A 22,084-nucleotide genomic window follows, 5' to 3' on the forward strand; every position below is an offset into this window, starting at 1 on the left:
CAAGACTGGAGACCCCACCTGCTCTGTGGTCATCTTGGTAGGCCAGGCTCCTGCCCTCTGGATCCCTTGGACTCTCTTTTCCCTGTCCTGTAACCTGTTCAAGTTTAAATCTTTGCTTGAAAGGAGCTCTCAGCAGAGTCTGACGTTGCCAGCCTCCAGGTGCTTAGTGGGAGATGCAAGATTCTCTCTCTTTGGTTAATTTATCACAGGGAAAGTGGTTTGGTGGGAGAACCCCAATTAAAAGTATCTTTACAGTTTTCCTTAACCACACCCTGAAAATGCTTCTCTGCCTCAGGGCTGGGCTTATCTCAGAAAGGGTGTTGAATCTCTTTTGCATGACTCTGCTTGACAGAACGAGATGTCTGAGGTGTGTCCCAAAGAGTATTGCCCACAGAGTGTTCTGAGGACCCCCTGCCTCAGAAGCGTAACTTGTTTAAAAACACAGCACTATGGGTCCTGCCCCCCCAGACCTATAGCATCGCAGTCTCTAGAGGTTGGGTCCAGATCTCTGTGCCATTACAAGTGGCACAGGTGATTCTGATACACTTGAAAGTTTGAGAGCCTCTGGTCCACAGGGTTCTGATGCCTTCACACCTTCCCCTGCCCTTGGAATTTTTTGGTGATGTCTCTTACTGAGCATCTTCCGCCCTTGAAGTCTCATAGTCATGGGACATCCAGAGATGGATGACACCTTAGATAAAGACCCTTCATTCGAGCAATATTGATTAAGCTCCTCCCATTTGCCAGGCATGGTTCTCAGCACTATGGATAATGCAGGAAACAGAAACTGCAGCATCTTTGCTCTCCTTGGGCTTATATCTAGTGCGAGAGAAGATAATAAACAAGGGAAGCAAAGTGTACGTTGCGTACGGTTTAGTGCTAAGGAGAAAAAATAAAGCAGGAAACCAGCAATAGAAGTTGTTGAGGGTAAGAGGGATTTGCCGTTTTAGACTGGGTGGTCTAGGAAAGCTTCCCTGAGAGGTGACATTTGTCCAGATCTCAAGGAGATTAGGGAATGAGTCATGGTGGTGTCTGTGGGAGAGGCTTCCAGGCAGAGGGAATGGCAAGTGGAAAGGTTTAGAGATGAGAAGGAATGTGCTGTTTTAGGAACCACGGGGAAGCCGGTGTTCTGTTCCCCACCAACATACAATATTAGCATATTTTCACACACATAAAATATACATTTTTATGAGCATTGCAATTCAAAGCTAGAAGGGTATGATGGAGAAATTTTCTTTTAGTATTTTTGGCTAATTAAAATTAATTGACTAAAAAGGGGAACCAAAATTTCATAGAAAATAATGACAAAAAACTTCATTGGGATATTTTTTTCTTCCTTGAGAAATGAAATAAAGATTATAATAAAAGTTTGTTTTATCTTATATTAAACAAAATTGGAGGTTGGCAACTCCCAATCTGTGCACTTTGAACCAAGAGTGCATGTTGGTAATGTGTCATTTTTTCTTCCAGTTTTCTGTAACTGTACAGTATTGCAGTTTTCATTTCATGTTTGACATTGCCAGTAGGATCACAAAAAGGATCCATTTCGCGGGAATATTCAGGGGCTTCCCCAGTTTCCCCAAGAGCTTCACGACACTCGGCTAGTGAATCCGCTGTCTTCTGAAGCACCCATTGTCCTCGTTGCTTTTTCTCCTCTTCACTTGTTCACTATCTATATCTATATCTATATCTATATCTATATCTATATCTATATCTATGATGGAGTCTTGCTCTGTCACCCAGGCTGGAGTGCAGTGGTATGATCTTGGCCCACTGCAACCTCTGCCACCTAGGTTCAAGCAATTCTCCTGCCTCAGCCTCCAGAGTAGGTGGGATTACAGGCACCCACCACCACCCCCGGCTAATTTTTGTATTTTTGGTAGAGACAGGGTTTCGCCATGCTAGCCAGGCTGGTCTCGAACTCCTCACCTCAGGTGATCTGCCCACCTTGGCCTTTCAAAGTGTTAGGATTATAGGCATGAGCCACCATGCCTGGCCGGTAAATATATCTTGAGGGGTGATTGTAGACCCTGGCTTCATTCTCTTTGTCAATAGCTTTGCATGCATTTGTCTGTCCTCTACTATTACAAGATTTGCAGTTTCACTTTGCAATGGATTTGCATTGCTTTTGCATTGTATTTATAGTTGGCAGTTAGCAGAATCTGACCAATCAAGATGGTAGAGATGTTGAAGTAGTGGGCGGGGTAGATGCTGCTGTTATCTGAGGGCCATGTGTGGGAAGGGACTGACATCTGGAAGGGTCCAGTCATCGATGAGTAGTTTCTTGTTCTGCCAATTTATCCTTCCCTATGTAATCCCATAATTTCAAGGATTCATACAGCAAATGTTTATATAATGAAGACCCTATGGAAATACACATATAAGTTTTTTTTTTTTTTTTTTTCCTGTATGTCAGAAAGTCGTTATTATGTAAGTGAGACGAAAATGGTTCCTGCTTATTGGCCCCTGTGTAGTTTGTTTCTTCACAGTGGGCTGGGACCTGTTAGCTCAAAAGCCTGCTGGCACCAAACTCATATTTGTACACATCCAATTGTTTTAAACATAGCCCAAATAAACAGATTTTTAGACATTTGGAGCCTGCCTGTTTTGCATACCCTGCAAAACTGAGTCCAATGTCTGTTAGTTGCAAATAAGATAAACCTTTTAGCTGTAAAAGAACTCAAGCTGCAACCGCCCTTTAGAACTCTCTGACCCAGAGACTCCCCACTGTGCTGCTGAGTGACATTATCTAGACATGTGAGCCCCTGTCTTGAATCCTCCTCTCTTCAGAGTTCCCTTTCCCTCCTCCCCTCTGGCTGGTGGCCCCTCATGCCACATCCTTTGGACAGTCTCATGCTGTGAGGAGCTCCTTTCATGTAAACCTGTCAAAGCGTTGCCCAAACAAAACTCGTTGTGTGCTCCTGCCACCTTGTGGTCATATATTTTTCCATGCTCAGTGCCCAAATCCCGCAAACTCATTACAGTGGCGAGACCATTTATCTTTTCCACGTAGTTTTAGATATTGTAGTTTTTAAATAACAAGTGCTAAGAATATCACCAAGCCTAAAGATACTTCTCTAAAACAAACTTAATGAATATTCAAGACATAGATGTTCCTGGGCTTAAATTGTTCTAACAAAGATAATGTAAAATTAGGAAGGATTTGGACTAAGGACTGGGATTTAGAAACAATTGTATAACTTGTGTTTAAGAGAGAGGCACATGTCAATAGTCTGGTTTTAGGTTTGTGTTTTTGATAACCAGCATTCATTTGTTCTGTTGTAACTTGAATTTCCTTTCAGAAGCCACTCCTTGCTAACCTCTCCCATGTGATTAGGAGGGGGTTAACTTCACCCTTAGTGCAGGGATAGTTGTTGACCAGCTAAGCCCGTGAGCATTGTGCCTCTACCCTAGATGCCATAATGATTGGCTCAAGATTGAGCCCTCAGTTTAATTCGGCCAGTGAAAACCTGTCTCCGGGATGTTTCATCCAAGTTAAAGAATTTTGCTTTTTTACTGTGGATGAGGATGTGAGATCTGGAGCTGCTGCAGCAACACTGCGACCATGAGAGAGAGTTTATTGGTGAACAGAGCCACATGCATGAGAGCTGAACAGGGTCCAGTGCCTGATGGAACTGGGGTAACACTTGAACCTCTGTAGTGAGTTGCATCTGAATTTGGCCCTGCCTCTGGACATTTTCATGGACATGCACCGGAACTGGATTTTTAAAAATCAATTGCGAGAGCCATGACATGTCCAAGAATTTGTCAGGTGTACAGCAATGTCCTTTGGGCCCAAACGATTGAGGACTGGATGTTCTCTAGAGCAGCCCTTACGAAATAAATGGATCTACTGTGGCAAATGGAGACATTTGCCTTGCCTAGGGATGTTAGAGGAATTTTCTGCTAAGGAAGAGGAGTAGGATCAGGAAATCGAATCTGGAGAAGACGTGTTTAGAATCCTGGCTGGAGACTTACGGTAGTTCCAAAGGACGTCTCACAAGGTAGGAGGCTTAGATGCTTGTGTGTCTGATCTCTGGAGACCATATGGTAGTAGCATATTATTAGGAAATTAATAATAGCTAACACTGATCCACTTGTTTGTTCCAGGTGTTCTTCTAAGCACTTAATATACAGCAATTCACTTAATCTTCGTATTAGCAACACTGTAGGTAGACAGTGTTATTATCCACATTTTACAGATAAGGAAACTGAGTCACAGAAGTTCAGTGGCTATCCAAGGCCTCACAGCTAGTCCGTCTTGCAGCTGGAATTAAAATCTGGGAGTCTTGCTCCTAATCCTTCTCTCTCCATCACCGTCCTGACATTCATTCCTGGGTGTATCCGGCTCTGCTAGGGAGGGAGGAATGCCCGGTGTTTCACTCCAAAGCAAATATATCAGAATTTATTTACTTTATTTTGTCAGTTTATTTTGTTTATAGGTAAGCCACTGGTTTCCTAGACAGACTGTCTCACTCCCTTCTTTGATTCACAGATACAGCGTAACGTAATGGTAATAAACGTGCCTGTAGCACTCCATCTGTGCCAGCACTTTATATTGTATTAGCTCACTGAACCCTTGCAGCAGCCTCACGAGATGGCCACTGTGTTAGCTTCCTGGGGCTGCCACAGCAAATGGCCACAAACGCGATGGCATAAAACAGCAGAAATTTATTCTCTCACAGTTCTAGGAGCCAGAGCCCCAAATCAGTATGTCCGTAGGGTTGGGAAACCTCATGCTCTTCTCCTACCTTCTGGTTGTTGCTGGCAGTCCTTCATGTTCCTTGGCCTATAGGAGCATAACTCCAGTCTCTCTCTCTCTCTCTTTGACTTCACATCGCTGCCTTCTTAGGTTCCCTGTCTGTCTCTTATAAAGACACCACCCATTAGGGTGGGATTTACAGCCACCCTAAATCCAGGATGGTCTCATCTTGAGATTCCTAAGTAATGACATCACTGAAGACCCTGTGGCTCAGTAAGGTCACATTGTGAGGTTCTGGGTGGATATGAATCCCTGGGGGACAATATTCAACCCCCTACAGACACTTATTTTTTCATCATTTGAGAGAGGAGGAGTCTCTGTATTGCAGCAGGAGTCAATGGCAGGACCTGAACCTGGCAGGCTGGTGTGAACACCTGTGCTGTGCCCGTCAGGTATAGAGGCCAGAGGGGCAGGCTCAGAAAGGAGGACCCCTGCACTCCATCCTGCCTCCACAATGACTCACCTTCTGATTTTGTTCCTGTTCCTTAATTGTTTGGTGCCACAGATTTCGCATTTGTAAATCTAGGATAATGAGACCTACTCATAGTGCTGTAAAGAGGATTAAATATGTTGATACAGGTAAAGCATGAGAAAATGTATGCAAAGCCCCTGGGAAAGCGTCTGGCTCAGGGGAGTGGCCTCAGTAAAGCTCAGCTATTATAATCCACAATATTCCTGAGCGGTGCTAGGATGCACATGGCTGCTGGCATCTTGCAGCTGCCAGAGTTTGGACAGGACAGTTTATTATCATCAAGGCGTTTGGTAGTATTGTCATCAGATGGTTGTGAATTCAAATTGTAGCTTTCCTTACTTTTTTTGGAATATTTATTAGTTCAGAGTTCAGCTTCCTGAACTAATAAGGAACTACGTTCTTCCATTGTGGGCTGTTTGGTTAACTCAAACGTTAGTAGACATGCTTAACTAGATCCTTTTGCTAGTGAATTTCCAGTAGACTGTGAGTACCTTCTACTGTCCAAACAGGAATCTTCTTTATCTCCTCTGGCTAAAGCAGAATGCAAAACTTCCTTCCCCCAGTCGTACCCACACAATTTGCCTGTCTAGTGACGCTCATCAAGTTTCCTCATGTGGAAAATGGAAGCAGAAGCGATACTACCCCCACGGGGTTGCACGAGGCGTCCGTGTATTAGCAGTGCAAGGTGGCGGACAGTGCCTGGCTTCCAGAAGGGGCTCGAGACATTTCGGCATTTGTGAACAAATTCTTTTTCTACTGTGAAATGGGTACTGGGAGAAGGTGAGCTACAGTCTCAGTTTGTGGCTAAAACCATCTGAGACTCACTGGTCTGAGCTGAGCCATGCTCCTTTTTGCATTTCCAAACCCTTCATGCGTAATACCTGAAAGTCAAGAAATCCTCTTTAAACATTGGAGGACTGGCTGCATGATATGGGGTATAAAAATATTTCACAGCCTTGATGGCATGAGTTCTAATTGCACGCTTCCTTCTCCAGCCCCTGCCCACGGCAGACAGTGAAAGACTTGACCCACCCACTGAAAAGCTGGGAAGGTCTCAAGACCACCCTCACTTCTGATGCCATCTGCAAGTCTGGAGGGTCCCCAGGACCACCCTCAGGTTCAATAATTTTCTAGAAGGACTCAAAGAACTCAGAAAAGCTGTTGTACTTATAAATATTGTTTATTCTAGTGAAAGGATACACACTAAGTTCAGCCAAGGGAAGAGGTGCATAGAGTAGGATCCAGTAGAGGTCCAGGGGCAAGCTCCCAGTTGACCTTTCCCAGTGGAGTTGTGTGGACAGCATTCGCTTCTCCCAGAGCTGGTGTTCAACAACAGGCACAGAGTGCTGCCAACCGGGGGAGCTCACCCAAGCTTGGCGTCTAGAGCTTTTTTTTTTTTTTTTTTACCAAGGCCCCAGGTAAACAAAGACACTCTTATCAGGCAACGGTCAGCTTGTCCCAAGTCCTGCCTCCCTGCCTTCCTCGGGTCCCCTGGACCTGTTAAGGACCAGTGAGTACAAATTAATGGCAAGCACTGTGTTTCCTCAGCCCCTGCCAGGGCACCCCCCATGCTAGGAAATGCTCTGTGGAGGACTTGGACTTCCTCCCCGCACTGGACCCTCTGCTTCTCAGACTCGGAGGAAGAGTTGGCCCACTGTGAGAGTCTCTGTCGGGATAAACCAGAGCCAGAAGCCCAGTGGAAGAAGCACTGTGCACGGAATCCCACAAATCAGCTCAGAGCTGATGAGTGAGGAAGCCCCTGAGGACAAGGGGACCTGTATCTTAGTTCTGGGTTAGAATAAAAGGAGGAACAAAAATGTCACAGAAGATCCATGAGTGAGTACGTGTTGTATCCCCAAGACTGAAGGGAGAGGGGCCTGCAATGAGGGCTCAATTAAGGAGCTAAAATGTGAGACATTATTGTCTCCAGACTTAACTATTGAGGCATTTGTCAGGCAATAAATGACGCAATGTGGGTCATAAAAGAAATCTTCTGTTAATGGACCGGTGCATGAGAGAAAGGAGTGGGATTTGGAGTGAGGGGATCTGGTTTCGAATCCTGGCTCTGCCAGAACCAGCTGTGTGACCTTCAGCCGGTCATGCGCTATCGGGTGGGAGGGTCTGATTTGTTCATCTGGGCGTTGAGGACAACGGTGACAGGCCTGGCCACATGGCTGCTTGGTGAAAGAACTCTGTGGGAGAGTGAGAAAAGCTATTATGGTAGCAAGTACCGATAAGAAGGAGGCGGTGTGTGGACAGCGGAAGGGACTCTGTTTCTCTAGATATGACTCTGGAACATTCTCTGCAGTTGCCCCTTTGGCAACAAGATGGGATGGTTGGGGGCAGGGACAGAACAGGATGCCTCTATTTGTGGTTTGCATAAATTAATTCCTGGAACATCATGATGGCAAGAAAGAAAGCTTTGTAAGTAGCAGATTTGGACCCCAGAATTCAGCAGAAGAACGATCAAGTCAAGGCAAGGCACGGCATCTGAGTCTCCGGGAATTGCAGGCATTGCAGTGACTTTTTGGCGTGTGCAGGAGCAAGCAGAATGATGTCTTAGAGTCTGTGTAAAGACCTACAGGAAGGGGAGAAAGGGAGGCAGAAACATTCCATTTTCTTCAATGAGATAAGCAGACATTTGAATCCCCTAATTCTACAGCCTCAGGGTTCCTTACGGTGGGGGGTAAAGTTGGGGCTTTCCTCAGGTTTGAGAATCTCTCTCCTGCTTGAATTCTGCCATGAGAGGCTGCCTTCCTTGGGCCTTATAGGTGTTTTGATTTGATTTTGATACATTCTATTTTTTTAAAGTTTCAGTCATTCCTGGGAGGGGTCATTTTTCACCTGTGGTTTTTTCCCCCCCATTTTCTTTTTTGTATTGAGGTAAAATTTACATCACATAAAATTAGCCATTTCACTGGCATTTAATACATTCACAGTGCTGTTGGACCACCATCTTTGTTTACTTCCAAAACAGTGTCGTCATCCCAGAAGGAAACTGGGTACCCGTTAGCCAGGCAGCTACTCCCCATTTCCCCCGGCCTCACTTTTCCCCAGTCCCTGGAAACCACCAGTCTGCTTTCTGTCTATGGATTTACTTTCTGTATGTTTCATCTGAATGCAGTCATTTACTATGTGGCCTTTTGTGTCTGGCTTCTTTCACTCAGCATCACGTTATCGAGGTTCATCACATGGCACGTGCCAGAACTTCATCTCTTTTTAGGGCTGAATAATATTCCATTGTATGGATAGACCACATTTTATTTATCCATCTATCATAGATGGGCATTGAGTTGTTTCAGTCTTTTAGGTATTGCCCACAGTGCTGCTGTGAACATGAGTCTACAAGTGTTTATTTGAGTGCCTGTTTTCAATTCATTTAGGTATATACCTAGGAGTGGAATTGCTAGGCCATATGGTAATTCTATGTTTAACTTTTGGAGAAACTGGAAAACTGTTTTCCACAGTGGTTGTACCATTTTACATTCCCAAGAGCAGTGTATGAGGGTTCCAATTTCTCTACATCCTCACCAGCACTTAGTATCTGTCTTTTTTTATTGTAGCCATCCCAATGGGTATGAATTGGTATGTCATTGTGGTTTTGATTTGCATTTCCCTGATGACTAATGATGTTGTTGAGGATATTTTCTTGTGTTTATTGGCCAATTATATAACTTTGGAGAAATGTCTAGTCAAGACCTTTGCTGAGTTTTTCATGATGTTATTTGCTTTTGTTGTGATTTTGTAGGAATACTTTATATACGCTGAATGCTAGGCCCTTATCAGATAGACAGTTTGCATGTATTTTCTCCCATTCTGTAGGTTGTCTTTTCACTTTCATTCACTTGTTTTTAAATAGTGTCCTAGACCTGCTGCTATGTGTGGATTTGATTAATTAATCTTGGAGGGAATCTTTGCTTCCCATCAATCATTTCTTGGTGGTGCTGGGATGTCTGGCTTAATGCACCTGTCTTTGCTGACACTCCTCTAACTCCGCCATATAATATTTGGCTGCCTTTGGTATCCCTTTTTTGTTCATGGGAGAGGGTGCCCAGGGTCTCACTGGGGCCTTTTCTTGTGGGTCCACAGGCTTCTGGGAAGCAGAAGGGAGCTGGTCACCTTCCCAGCCCAGCATGCACTGACCTCTGCAGCATTAGTTCGCAGCATTAGTTCACATCCCCAGAAGTCCCAGCAGGCCCTTGTGGTGATACCTGTGTTCAGTGAAGGCATAGTAAGCAGTGGGCACCCCACGGCCTGCCTTCATCCTTGACCCTCCAGATGCATACACAGCATTGGGCCAAGCCCCCAGGTTGCCCTGGGAGAACATGGATGTTGTCCATAGACTCCCCACTGTTATCGAGGAGACATTTTCTGGTTAGTAGCTACGTGAGGATCATTTCAGGAGCAGTGTACAAAAAGAAAGAAACCCAGACTGTGAACTCTCCTTGGCCTTTTGTCAATGGCAACACACTTGGGTCTTTGATTCTTCCTGGTGGAACTGTGTTCTGTGAACATTGTGCCAGGCAGCACCTGGTCCCCGTTATCCTGCCTGAATGCCACGTTTGTTCTTCAGACACCTGAGGACTGGGTGCTCCTGTCCATTCCTGCTCCCAGAGTGCCCAGTGCAATGGCCTTCTCTTCCATCCCCTGGGCTGTGTGATCTTCTGGCCTTGTACAGCCCACCCCGCGTCTTAAAGACTCTTCTCCATCTCCAGGTGAAGAACAGGCCTTGCAGACCCATCTCTCCTGCCCCGAGGCATCTGTCTCCTTTGCATCTTGCTGGGGTCCCTGGAGCAGCAATGATCTGGTTCCCAGCACACTGATTAAACAGAAAATTAATGCACATGGCAAAAGCTGGGGCTCCTACTTCCAGGCACTTGTAAAAATTACAAGACACTTCATTTTTAAAGGAAAGTCACTTGCCACCACCCTTCCCCACATCTCCCAGAGGAAGGGGGCGACGTTACACATACTTTACCGGTGATCGGCTCTAGTGCCATATTTGATTACCTGTTTCAAACTAAAATGGTTTTATTATATGTAGTATCATTGTTTTCCCACCCCACAGAATTAAGGCGGCAGCAGGTGTGAAGATAATGGCAGTGAGAGTCAGCAGTGAGGACCAATGGGCAGTCCAGGAGGAAATTGATAATGGCAGCACTCAGACGTCGGCCACCCTCACCTGCATGGGCCATCGCCCGGACACGCAGAGCAGGTAAGCATGGAGATCCCCAAAGCACCTCGGCAGCGGGGAGGAGGGGAGTGGCTGCCGGAGCTGATAGCAAAATAATGCACGTGTGGATAAAGCGATGCCTCTGCATTTAATGGGCAATGGTTTCCTCTGCGCTCATCAGCGTAGCTCAGCCGTGCCGCTTCTGAATGGCTCCATTACTGAGATATGCCACGGTATTGAGGCTTCTATCCTTGACGCTCTTCACACATAAATGACCTAATTAGGTCGGCAGTCTCAAAAATCACCAGAGTTCACATCTGTCACAGCGTCGAGTTTGGTAACCGCATTTTAAATTTTTATCTTTATTATTACTATTGTTATTGTTTGCAGTGAAGAGTTGAAGAAGGAAATGGAGGAAATAAAAATGATTTAAGAGGCAAGGGGAAAATATACTTAGTAATGAGTAAACCGAGGGTAGCTTTAGCTATTGGGCATTTGTCCCTTAGTGCTTAAATATAGTCATTTTGCTGATATCACACTTGGGAATTGGCACATGGCCTCGGAATCTTAATTTGAATGAACTTGGCATTGCTGGAAGGAAGCCTGTCTTCTCCCATTCAGACACCAACCTTGGGCTTTACAGGGCTGAACTCACCTGGGACCCAGAGAGAGGTGATCACGTGTCACCTCCTATCAGGACACCCGGCAGGTAGAAAGAGCTCTCACCTGTGTTGCAACCGCCTTCCCTATACAGTCCCGTTGCCTCTATTTTCTTCTTGTTTCATTGAACACCATTCTTCTATGAGATTGCTTCACTGGGAGGGCTAACAAGTTTTGCTGGACATGTGACCTCCTGCTTTAAAACCTCTGGCTCCTGCTTCTCCCGGGAGGGGGCTCAGACTCCTCAGCTTAGCACATGAGCCCCTTCCGAGTCTGCTGCTTATCACCATATATTGTCACAACCAGTTCTCTTTCTTCCCTAGGCTTTAAACTCTTCAAGGCCTGCAGCGTTAGGAATGGGGGAGGCCTTCCGTGAATGAATGAGGGCCTGGGCAGAGGGGAGCATGAGAAATGGAGGGTGTTTTCCAATGAGTTGCTGGCAAGTGCTGTCTCTTCTTGGGTGACCCCAGCCAACCTCAGCTAGAACTCTCTTCTGCTGGCTTTTGAAGATCTCTTTCAGAGGGAGAGAAGTGACTCAGACGGAGTGGTCCAAAGCCTTCCATTAGGAATCACTGACCAAGTAATCTGGATGCCTCTTACTGTAAACTCTACGTTCCGGTCATCATTCTCTCCATTTATCGACAGAGTTTTCAGCCCGCAACCCCGCTTGACCCATGGTTTCCCTGTAAATTTGTATCTGCCTGCCAGACACTCCTAAATTCCGGGTTGTTAAAGTTTCTAGGGAGCCTAGGATTTTTACATTTGCTTAGGTGCTTTCTGTTGCAAGTCATAGAATATTTACCTAAAAGTGGCTACTGCAGCAGGGTTTTATCATCTCACATAAAAGAAATTGAGAGGTAGATGGTGCCATGGATGGTGAATCCAGCAGCACAACGGTGTCTCCTGGGTGTTTTCTGTCTTCCCACTCCAGTGGACCCAGTGCCCTGACTGTCACTCTCCAGCTTGTGTTCCTCATGGTCACAAGATGGCTGCAGCTATTCCAGGCATCACAGACTTACCCAGCGATATCTAAAGACTGGAAAGGGGTGGGAGGTGGGTCTCTCTTCATGTGTCCCTTTTTACCAGGGCAGAAAACCTTTCCAACAATATCCATGGAAGTCTTCTCTTTAGATCTTATCAATACACAGTGGGTTCCACGCTTTTGCCCAAGAGGCAGGGTACCCTTGGAAAATGAGTATCTGGTATTATTTCCAGGCTTTGTAGTGGGAAATGGTCTCTGTTGCCAGGGAATGAGGATGGGAGAATGGGTGCCTGCTGGGTGGTTGGCTCACAGTGTTTGCCACACTCTTTGAAGTTGGCTTCTGTCAAAGGTTGTAGCTTGATTCTCTACTTTGCCTGGGGGCCCTGTGTGTTTGTATTCCCAGTGGCAGACTTCCTCTTGGTTGCTGGGCTTGTCAGGTGGCTTTATGTCCCTGCAGGTGGAGAAGTTCGGGGGTGGCCTGATACGAGGAATGTAGAGTCAGGTGCTCAAGCAGTATCCTTAGCAACCTGTCTCCCTGATTTGGCTTTTTCTCAGACAGGCCCTTCCCTCCTGGAGGCAAGATGACTGCCAGCAGCTCCCAGCAAACATCTGCTAACTTGGTCACTTCAGGGAGAAAGCTGCTGTCCCCAGGCAGGCCAGGCACAAGTCCCAGTGCTGGTCACCACAGACTCTGTTTGGCATAACTTAGATTGTGCACCCACCCTGAACCAATCACTATAACCAGCCCTGAACCAGGAGTTTGGACCAGCCCTAATGGGAGAGCTTAGGCAGATAATAGGGGAGGCAGATAATAGGGCAGCAGATGCTGACAGGGACAGGAGCTGGAGTGGGCGCCACCCCAGTTACCTTAGCCTCATGCCTCCTGCTGTTGTGAGTCCAAATGGGATTTTCTGGCTCCCTGCCCTCAGAAATCACTGTCTGGGTACATAATGGTGATATGCATGGTCTATGCTTAGGACATTAATTTTGTTGATATATTTGACTGACCAAGTGGTAATGTTTTAAATTGAAGAGCAATCTGGGCCATGGTTATCACTTTTTGGTTCTGTGAGAATCAGTTTTGTATTCTCTTTAGAAAAGATAAAAAAAAGGTTACAGGGGAAAAAAGTAAAGTAGTTATATAAGCAGAGTTACATAATTATGAGACACTCTCACATCATCTCATAAAGGAGAAAGGGTGTCCTCTTTCTCCTTCTCTTTCTCCACATTTAGTATCTGACCTCCCTTGGATCCTAAGAAGGGCAGGGATTGTCACTTTGGCATGACAATCTATGTTTACCTAATCTGGCAAAACCCATTCCATCATCTAAATAAATAATTGCTTCTTTTTATCCCTTTTTTTTGTTGAATTGTAATATCAAATGAGGTGTGAAGTACAGGCTCGTGGACCGTGCTTGCCGGCTAACAAAGTGAATATATGAATATATCCTCAACAAAACACCCTGCAGAAAGCTGTAATCTCTGAATTGTGACAACCTTGAGTGGAATAGAGTTTTTGATAGAATATAATGTACAAACTGCCTGAAATTCTGTGATAAGAATTAGAAATGTGTTGCATGGGAAGACCCGACGTGCTCGGTTAGAAAGGCAGTAAAGATCTTAATTTAAAATATTTTAATGAACACTCATTGTGAGGAAATGTGAGTAATAAAGATGAAATCCACAAGATAAAGAGTGGTGTTGCCAAAAGAGGAGAGAAGAGATTAGAAAAAAATAAAGCAAATTTGAAAGTGTTCAGAACAGATAACACTGAACCAAGGGAAATGAAAGCTGGATGATGGACTCTTTGCATGGAAGCCACGTGCAGCCAGGTAGGTTGAGATGAGGTTGTTCTTTGAATGATTCTTGTCTGGCTGTTGGGACCCAAACCTCAGAGAAAATAAACTGCAACTTTTTATGTGGTCAGAAACCACAAGATAGAGCCCATTCTTATCTAAAAATTCGAATAGAGGCAGATAAAAGCTCAGAAGATAGGCAAGCAACAGCCCTAAAATAGATTTCTTCAAAAAAACAGGCACACCCACGTTGCTGTAACCCAACTCAAGGTAAAGTCAAGATCCAATCCAGATGTTCACTGTGAAGGGTACTGTATTAGTCTGTTCTCACACTGCTAATGAAGACATACCCAAGACTGGATAATTTATAAAGGAAAGAGGTTTCATTGACTCACAGTTCCACATGGCTGGGGAGGCCTCACAATCAGAGCTGAAGGCAAATAAGGAGCAAAGTCACATCTTACATGGTGGCAAGTAAGAGAGCTTGTGTAAGGGAACTCCCTTTTATAAAACCGTCAGTTCTCATGAGACTTATTCACTATCACAAGAATAGCACGGACAAAACCCACCCCCATGATTCATTTACCTCCCACCGGGTCCCTCCCATGATGTGGACAATATGGGAGCTACAATTCAAGATGAGATTTGAGTGGGGACACAGCCAAACCATATCATTCCACCCCTGGCCCTTCCCAAATCTCATGTCCTCACATTTCAAAACCAGTCATGCCTCCCCAACAATCTCCCAAAGTCTTAACTCATTTCAGCATTAACTCAGAAGTCCACAGTTCAAAGTCTCATCTGAGACAAGGCAAGTCCCTTCTGCCTGTGAGCCTGTAAAATCAAAAGTAAGTTAGTTGCTTCCTAGATACAATGAGGGTACAGGCATGTGGTAAATACAGCTATTCCAAATGGGAGAAATTGGATAAAATGAAGGAGCTACAGGCGCCATGGAAGTCTGAAATCCAGTGTGGCAGTCAGAGCTCTAAAATGATCTCCTTTGACTCTGTGTCTCACATCCAGGTCACACTGATGCAAAAGGTAGGTTCCCATGGTCTTGGGCAACTCTGCCTCTGTGGCTTTGCAGCGTACAACCCTCTTCCTGGCTGCTTTCATGGGCTGGTGCTGAGCGTCTGCAGCTTTTCCAGGCACACGGTGCAAGCTGTCAGTAGATCTGTCATTCTGGGGTCTGGTGGACAGTGGCCCTCTTCTCGTAGCTTCACTAGGCAGTGCCTCAGTGGGGACTCTGTGTGGGGGTTTCCACCCCACATTTCCATTCCATACTGCCCTAGCAGAGGTTCTCCATTAGGGCTCTGTCCCTGCAGCACACCTCTGCCTGGACATCCAGGCATTTCCATACATCCTCTGAAATCTAGGCAGAGGTTCACAAACCTCAATTCTTAACATGTGGCCCAACACCACATGTAAGCTGCTAAGGCTTGGGGCTGGCACCCTCTGAAGCCATGACCCGACCTTTACGTTGGCCCCTTTTAGTCATGGCTGGAGTGGCTGGGACACAGTGCACCAAGTCCCTAGGCCGCACAGAGCAGGGGGGTCCTGGGCCAGGCCCACAAAAGAAACAATTTTTTCCTCTGGGCTTCTGGGCCTCTGATGGGAGGGGCTGCCAGGAAGGTCTGTGACATGCCCTGGAGACATTTTCCCCATTGTCTTGGTGATTAACGTTTGACTCCTCATTATGTTTGCAAATTTCTGCAGCCAGCTTGATTTTCTCCTCAGAAAAAGGGTTTTTCTTGAATATGGGAGCTATAATTCAATACGAGATTTGAGTGAGGACACAACCAAACCATGTCAGCTACCATATTGGAAAATCTGGAAAATCCAATCTTTCAGGAGTTTTTCTTTGCCTGCCCTACTGTAGAAAAATATTATAACAATTTGAGCAGAGGGAAAGGTTATCCTTTTCATTAACTGAACTAATTCATTGTTTTTTGTGAAACTTAACATTCGGCCATCAAACAAAAAACAATGTTGACATAAGACGGTTAGGTATCAAGTGTCATTGTACGGATTTGTGAAACATGAGCCAGCCTGAATCTTTCATTGTGCTGAAGGATTCTTACTCAAGTTTAAGAAAAGAAGAAAGGAGACAGTGGAATGATTATAACAGCTGCCTCTATTTCAACAAAGTAGAAATAGTTCTTCTTACCTGACCCCATTTGTGTTAGTCTCTTTCCTTCTATAAAATATTTTGTTGAAAGGTAAAGGCTAGAACACACAGAACATGTTCATATGTCTTTGAGGACAATTTTGTGTGATTCTGTTTGTCCATTTCTCATTTTTTTTAAAACTATTGAAAAACCATATGGCTCTTGTTAGGTGCCAGGCACTATGTTACGTCTTTTAGTTGAATACAGTTTTAAAAATCAGAACTATTAGAACCCTGTGAAGTGGATATGGAATGTTATTATGATTATTCCCATTTAACGGTTGTGTAAATTGAGACAGTTAAATGATTTCCTGAGGCCTCAGAGCCGGTATGTGGTCAAAGCAGTCCGACTTTAGAGTCCATGCTTAAATCGCCACCTGGGCTCCTCAGAAGGCCTGGCAAGGTGCCTGTGCTGTGAGCTGTGGTCGCATCCTCCTGCTGTTGCCCAACCAGCTTTCGGCTTTCTTGTTCCCACAGGACTGAAAACTCACTAAAAGCAATGCCCACAGCACCAGCAGGCCCTCTGGCATGTGGAAATAGGAGAGGTAGGTGGTCAAAGAGTGGCCCCTCAAAAGACATGTCCATGTCCTCATCCCCAGAACTTGTGAATGTGACCTTATTTGGAAAGAGCGTCTTTGCAGAGGTCATTAAGTTATAAGGATCTTGAGATGAGCTGATCCTGGATTGGCTGAGCGGACCCTCTGTGTGTTTTAAGAGACACACAGAGGAAACGGCCATGTGGTGACAGAGGCAGGGATGCAATTGATACAGCCAGGGCTATGGAAACCAAGGAACGCCTGGAGCCACCAGAAGCTGGGAGGCGAGGCACTGATTGTCCCCTGGAGCCCTTGGCAGGAGCATGTTTCTTTTGACACCTTGGCTTTGGATCTCTGGCTGCCGGAAGTGTGAAAGGATAAGTCTCTGTTGTTTTAAGCCAACAAGTCTGTGAGGATTTATAACAGCAGCCCCAGGAGACTAGACCGGGGCGTAAAGAATACCTGTTGAATAAGCAGGTCGAGGCGGCCCAATCCTGGATGCCCATCGGTCATCTGGGAGTCTTTACAAAGTGCAGACAGTCCCGGATGCAGATTCCCCAGCCCTTACCCCAGCAGGCTACAAGCATTGGCCTTTGAAGAAAAGCGTCCAGGTGATTTTAATGTGCAGCCCGGGCTGAGAATTCCTGGGAGACATGAATGAATGAAAATTCGTTTAAGCCCCGGGAGAAGATAACAATACTTAGTTTTAAACGATTTTAGGATTTGAAAGCAATGGATTTGAGATACACACTTCTTAGATTTACAGTCGCATTTGCCACTGGACACTTGGAGACCTCTGAGTACCGGCTACTTCAGGAGTTCAAAGCCAGGATCCCGTGTCGATCATATCCCCCGTGTAGGGAAATGCATCGTGCACAGGGCACCTGCCTGTAGGGAGAGCCACACTTAACAGACAGGAGGCAGGTTTGTTTTTGTTTGTTTTTATTCATGCTAGAAAGTGGCAACAGAGTCCTATAAGAAATGGAGGACTCCTCCCTGACCCCTTCAAAAAGCCAAGGCCTGCAGAAGAAAAGAAAAAAGAAACATTTAAAAACACTCTGCTTATTTTTCCTAACCAGTGGGAAGCACTTTGAATTTATGCTGCCGGCCAGTTTCAGCATAAGTATAATAAAAGGCTTCTTACTTCAAAAGTAATAGATGGTTCAGTTGTAGAAAATTTAGAAAATACAATTGGGTAGAATGAAGAGGATAAAAGTAATCTCCAAACCTATGATTGAAAGGGTAATAACTGTTAATATTTTGAGTATATTGGTATTCTATGTGTTCACATCTATATACAGAAATGTATTATTTCTGTTCATATTAGACTTGCTCATTTAGCTTTGAAAGCTGTTGTTTTCTGTAATAATAAAGAATAAATATACAGTAACATCTTTTCATGTCATTGAATATTTAATTATAATGATAATTATCAAACCCTTTAAAAAAATTGGTCAAAGTGGTTAACCCTTTTCCCAGAAAAATGCAAATACACACACATAAACAGTTTTTCCAACAATTTCAAGATTTGTGGAGCCCTTCAATGAATCTGTAATTTTTAATGCATAATATTCTATTGATATTATAGCAGTATATTCTATTGATTTCCCATATTTCATTTTTTCCTCCTTTTAAACATTGCTATTGGGCATTTTTATGAGGTTGTATCTTTTTCTTGTTAAACATTCCTTTAAAATATTTTTTCTTTTGAAGCGTAAAATGTATGTCAAATATCTTTGTAGGTAAGTCTATAGGAGGGAAAGCTAGACATGAACTGGCGGGTCAAAATACATGATGCGTTTTTAAGTTCTGGATGCTTTGGTGAGCTTCTCCTGCCTGTTTACAGGGCTCTGTGTGTGCCCAGTGCTCGCTTCCTTTGCCAACAGTGGGCATTACCTTAAAAAATTAATTTGATAGTTGAAATGTGGTTATCTTCTTATAGGCATAACTTGCATCGACATAATTTCTGGTTACATTTAGTAACTTTTCCTGTGTGTGTTTGCAAATGTTTTTCCCTACTTGGTTGCCTAAAGTTTGGACTGTGTTGTTACTTTAGCAAGATTTTAGGTTTGTGCGTTTTCAAATGTAGTCATTGTTTTCTTTACGGCAAAGACTCTAATCTGGAGGAGGATGGAGCAGGCCTAGCGGAATGCCAGAGAGGCTGTGTCAAAATCCATCCATCAGCCTGAGCCCCTCAGTGGTTAGGGAGAACCAGTGGCTGACGCTAGTTAAAGCAGTAAAGGCAGATTTTATTCAGAGACTCTTCCTTCAACAGTGGAAAAGAGACGTCCGTATAGAGGGGGACTCAATTGTGAATATAGTGGAGACAGCTGGGGATTTATGGCCAAGGAAAGGAGGAGGGGAGGAGGGTGAATGAGGGGTAGGCGGATGACAGATTACTCAGAGGAGACAGCAAGGGTAGGGGGATTCTTGCTGAAGGCAGCCAGATACCAAGGGTGGGGGATTCTCTCTAAACAGACTTAGCAGATTCTTCCTAAAATTGGGATATGTGAGTCCAGCATGGATGGGGAATAGGGTGGTGTTGAAGGATGGGGAGGAGGTGGTGGAGGATAGGTTTGAGACCAAGTCAGAGCTCAGAGATGCCTGACTCGCTGGTTAAGGAGAGGGTTGCAGTGCCCCCTGCTGGCCTGTCCAGGGCAGGTAGTGCAAGTGAGAACTAAATCTTGGTTGTTTAAGCCATTGAAGTTATTTGTTACCACAGCATAACATAATCTATCCTGACTTGTACAAAGAGTTTTCAGTTATACATTAAAAAAATGTAATAGACTTCTTTGACGGGAGCAGTTTTAGGTTTATAGAATTGAGTGGAAACAAAATATAGCAAATTGCCACATTACCCTTTACCCCTCCAGTTCCCCTATTATTACCATCTTGCATTAGTGTGGCACATTTGTTACATTTAATTAGTCAATATTGATATATTATTACTTACTAAAGTCCACACTATGTATTGGGGTTCACTCCTTGTGTTGTAGGTTTTGCTAATGTATGACATTTATGCACCACTACAGTATCACACAGAATATCTTCACTACCCTGAAACCACCCCCTGTGCTCGACCTTATCTCCCTCCTTCTTCCTGAACTCCTGGCAACCACTGACCTTTTTACTGTCTCCATAGTTTTGCCTTTTCCAGAATGTTGTATAGTTGGACTCATACAGTATGTACTCTTTTCAGATTGGCTTCTTTCACTTGGCAATATGCGTTTCAGTTTCCTCGCTGTCTTTTCTTGGCTTGATAGCTCATTTCTGTCTATCACTGAATGACATTCCATTGCCTGGATGGCCCACAGTTTATCCATTCATCTACTGAGGGACATCTTGGTTGCTTCCAAGTTTTAGCAATTATGATTAATGCTACTATAAACATTCAGATTCAGGTTTTTCTGTAGATGTACAGTTTCAACTGATTTGGATAAGTGCCAAGGAGCGCAATTGCTGGATCATATGATAAGGATATGTTTAGTTTTGTAAGAAACTGCTAGACCGTCTTCCAAAGCGGGTGTAGCATTTTTCATTCCAACCAGCAGTGAATGAGACTTCCTGTGTCTTCCCATACTTGCTAACATTTACTGTTATCAGTATTTTGGATTTTAGCCATTCTCATAGTTGTGTGATGGTATCCTTGTTTTTAAAAATTTGCAGCTGCCCAGTGATACATGATGCTGAGTATCTTTTCATGTGCTTCTTGCCATCTATATATCTTCTTTGGTCAGGTGTCTGTTCAGGTCTTTTGCTCATTTTTTAAGTTGGGTTGTTCTTTTTTTATTATATGTTTTGCAACTTTTTTTATTCTGTGGCTTGTCTTTTCATTCTCATGATTAAATATACATTTTGAGTAGTGATACCAGTTCCATAATACATTCATAGATTTCAAGTGATTGCCTTTGGATGACTAAAACGTTCTAAAGTTCTAATTCTCAAGATGGCTGATTTAGAGCAGAAAAAAAACATACTTGGGTGTTCTGGTGTGGTTGTAAAAAAAAAAAAAGAAAAGTCTTAATTTTGGCCCCTGAGTCTTCCTGATGACCAGGAGGTTCTCGCTGGCTGAGGGCTATGTCGCTGGTGACATGCAGGTTCATACAGCTCATTCCTGGAATGTCTGTGTGGCCACCTTAAGGTCTTTCTGGCCAGGTCTTTCCCCACTAATCTATCCAGCTGCTAGTCTAGTCTTCTTGAAACAGCTTTCATCATGACCTAGTGGTCCTGTTGCCTTTCTCAGCAAATCAAAGCAATTGGATGGGCTGTTACAGTCGTTTTGAGAATCAGAGCTCGAGATGCTGGAAACCCTAGTCCAAGGGTCAGACGCTGAGACAGTGAACTGAACCAGTAGGCAGCGCTCCCCACAGTCATAGGACAAGAGACCAAGTTTGATGGAACAAAGAGAACACAATGGGTTCTGTATGGAGAGAATCTAAAAAGGCTTCTCAGAGGAGGTAACTTTTAAACTGGTCCCTAAAGCATGAGTAAGAGTTTAAAAGTGTTTAGAAATACACATTTCTGGGAAGGTGACCTATTAAACCATTCTGTATGTAATATTAACACTGTATTATATTCATCTTGCAAAATGCTCTTAAATGCAAAAATTTGATGTGGTACAGGTAAGGCTTGATAGTGGGGCTGGACGGTCCTAGAGTATGGGAGGGTGCATCTGGTTGGGGGCTTCTTTGAGCAGTCTATGCACAGATGCCAGTGTGGGAGGAGTTTTCAGGATTTATTGGAAGCAGACCTTCCTGATACAACATTTATTGAGCACTACTGTGTGCTAGGTCCTATGCTCTATATTATGCCCTTTAATTATCAAAATAGCCAGTGAAGGAGGTACTGCTCTTAGCAGCCTTACAGATGGGGAGACTGAGGGTCAGAGACGTTAAGGACCCATAGCCATGTAACTAGGACTGGTGGACCTGGGATTTGAACCCGTGCTTCAAGACTCCAGAACAGTGCCTGGCAGAGTAGGCTCTCAGCAAGTATATGTTGAATGTTTTAAGTCCAATGCTCTTTTCTTAGTATCAGAGTAATCTAAAAACAAGAAGTGGATGGGGCCGAAGAGAAACTTTGCCAAAAGTCAGCACTTTGGTAGGATTTTGGTAGCTCCCTCAGATTCCTGATTTCAGCTACATTGCTCGAGATTACGAGAACCTGGGCCTTAATCACCACATTGCCAGGTTCACGCACGGTAGGTCCTTTGTGGAATGGAAATGGAGGATAGAGTTTCTCTTAGAAACTCCAAATGTCATTGAGATTCCAACATGACCTTTGTTACCAAGTGCAGATTTTATTTCTACTGTAGGATTTAACTTTCATAATTTCCTTATACAGGCAAAAATTGAACCAGAGGGAACTGGAGACTTTCTTTCCGTAGGTCTGCTAGCATGATGATTTAAAACCAAAGCCTTTACATCAGATTTCTGATGGGGTGTTGAAGAAACAAACCAAGGGTACCTAGCCAAGTAGATGCTAATGGAAATTACTTTTTTTTTCTTAAGAAAGAAGTTCTCTCTCTGTTACCCAG

The 22,084-nt window shown here is 44.3% G+C and overlaps 1 protein-coding gene across 1 annotated transcript in view; it reads left to right on the plus strand.

The window, feature by feature from the left end:
- TMEM132B (transmembrane protein 132B) overlaps positions 1-22,084 on the plus strand; it is a 464,904-nt gene that overhangs the window by 214,631 nt on the left and 228,189 nt on the right. The window contains exon 3 of the mRNA XM_008005191.3: positions 10,303-10,449. Within this exon, the coding sequence (XP_008003382.1) occupies positions 10,303-10,449 (147 nt within the window). The remainder of the gene's footprint in view (positions 1-10,302; positions 10,450-22,084) is intronic.

This window comes from Chlorocebus sabaeus, chromosome 11 (genome assembly GCF_047675955.1).
Source record: "Chlorocebus sabaeus isolate Y175 chromosome 11, mChlSab1.0.hap1, whole genome shotgun sequence".
Taxonomy (NCBI): domain Eukaryota; kingdom Metazoa; phylum Chordata; class Mammalia; order Primates; family Cercopithecidae; genus Chlorocebus; species Chlorocebus sabaeus.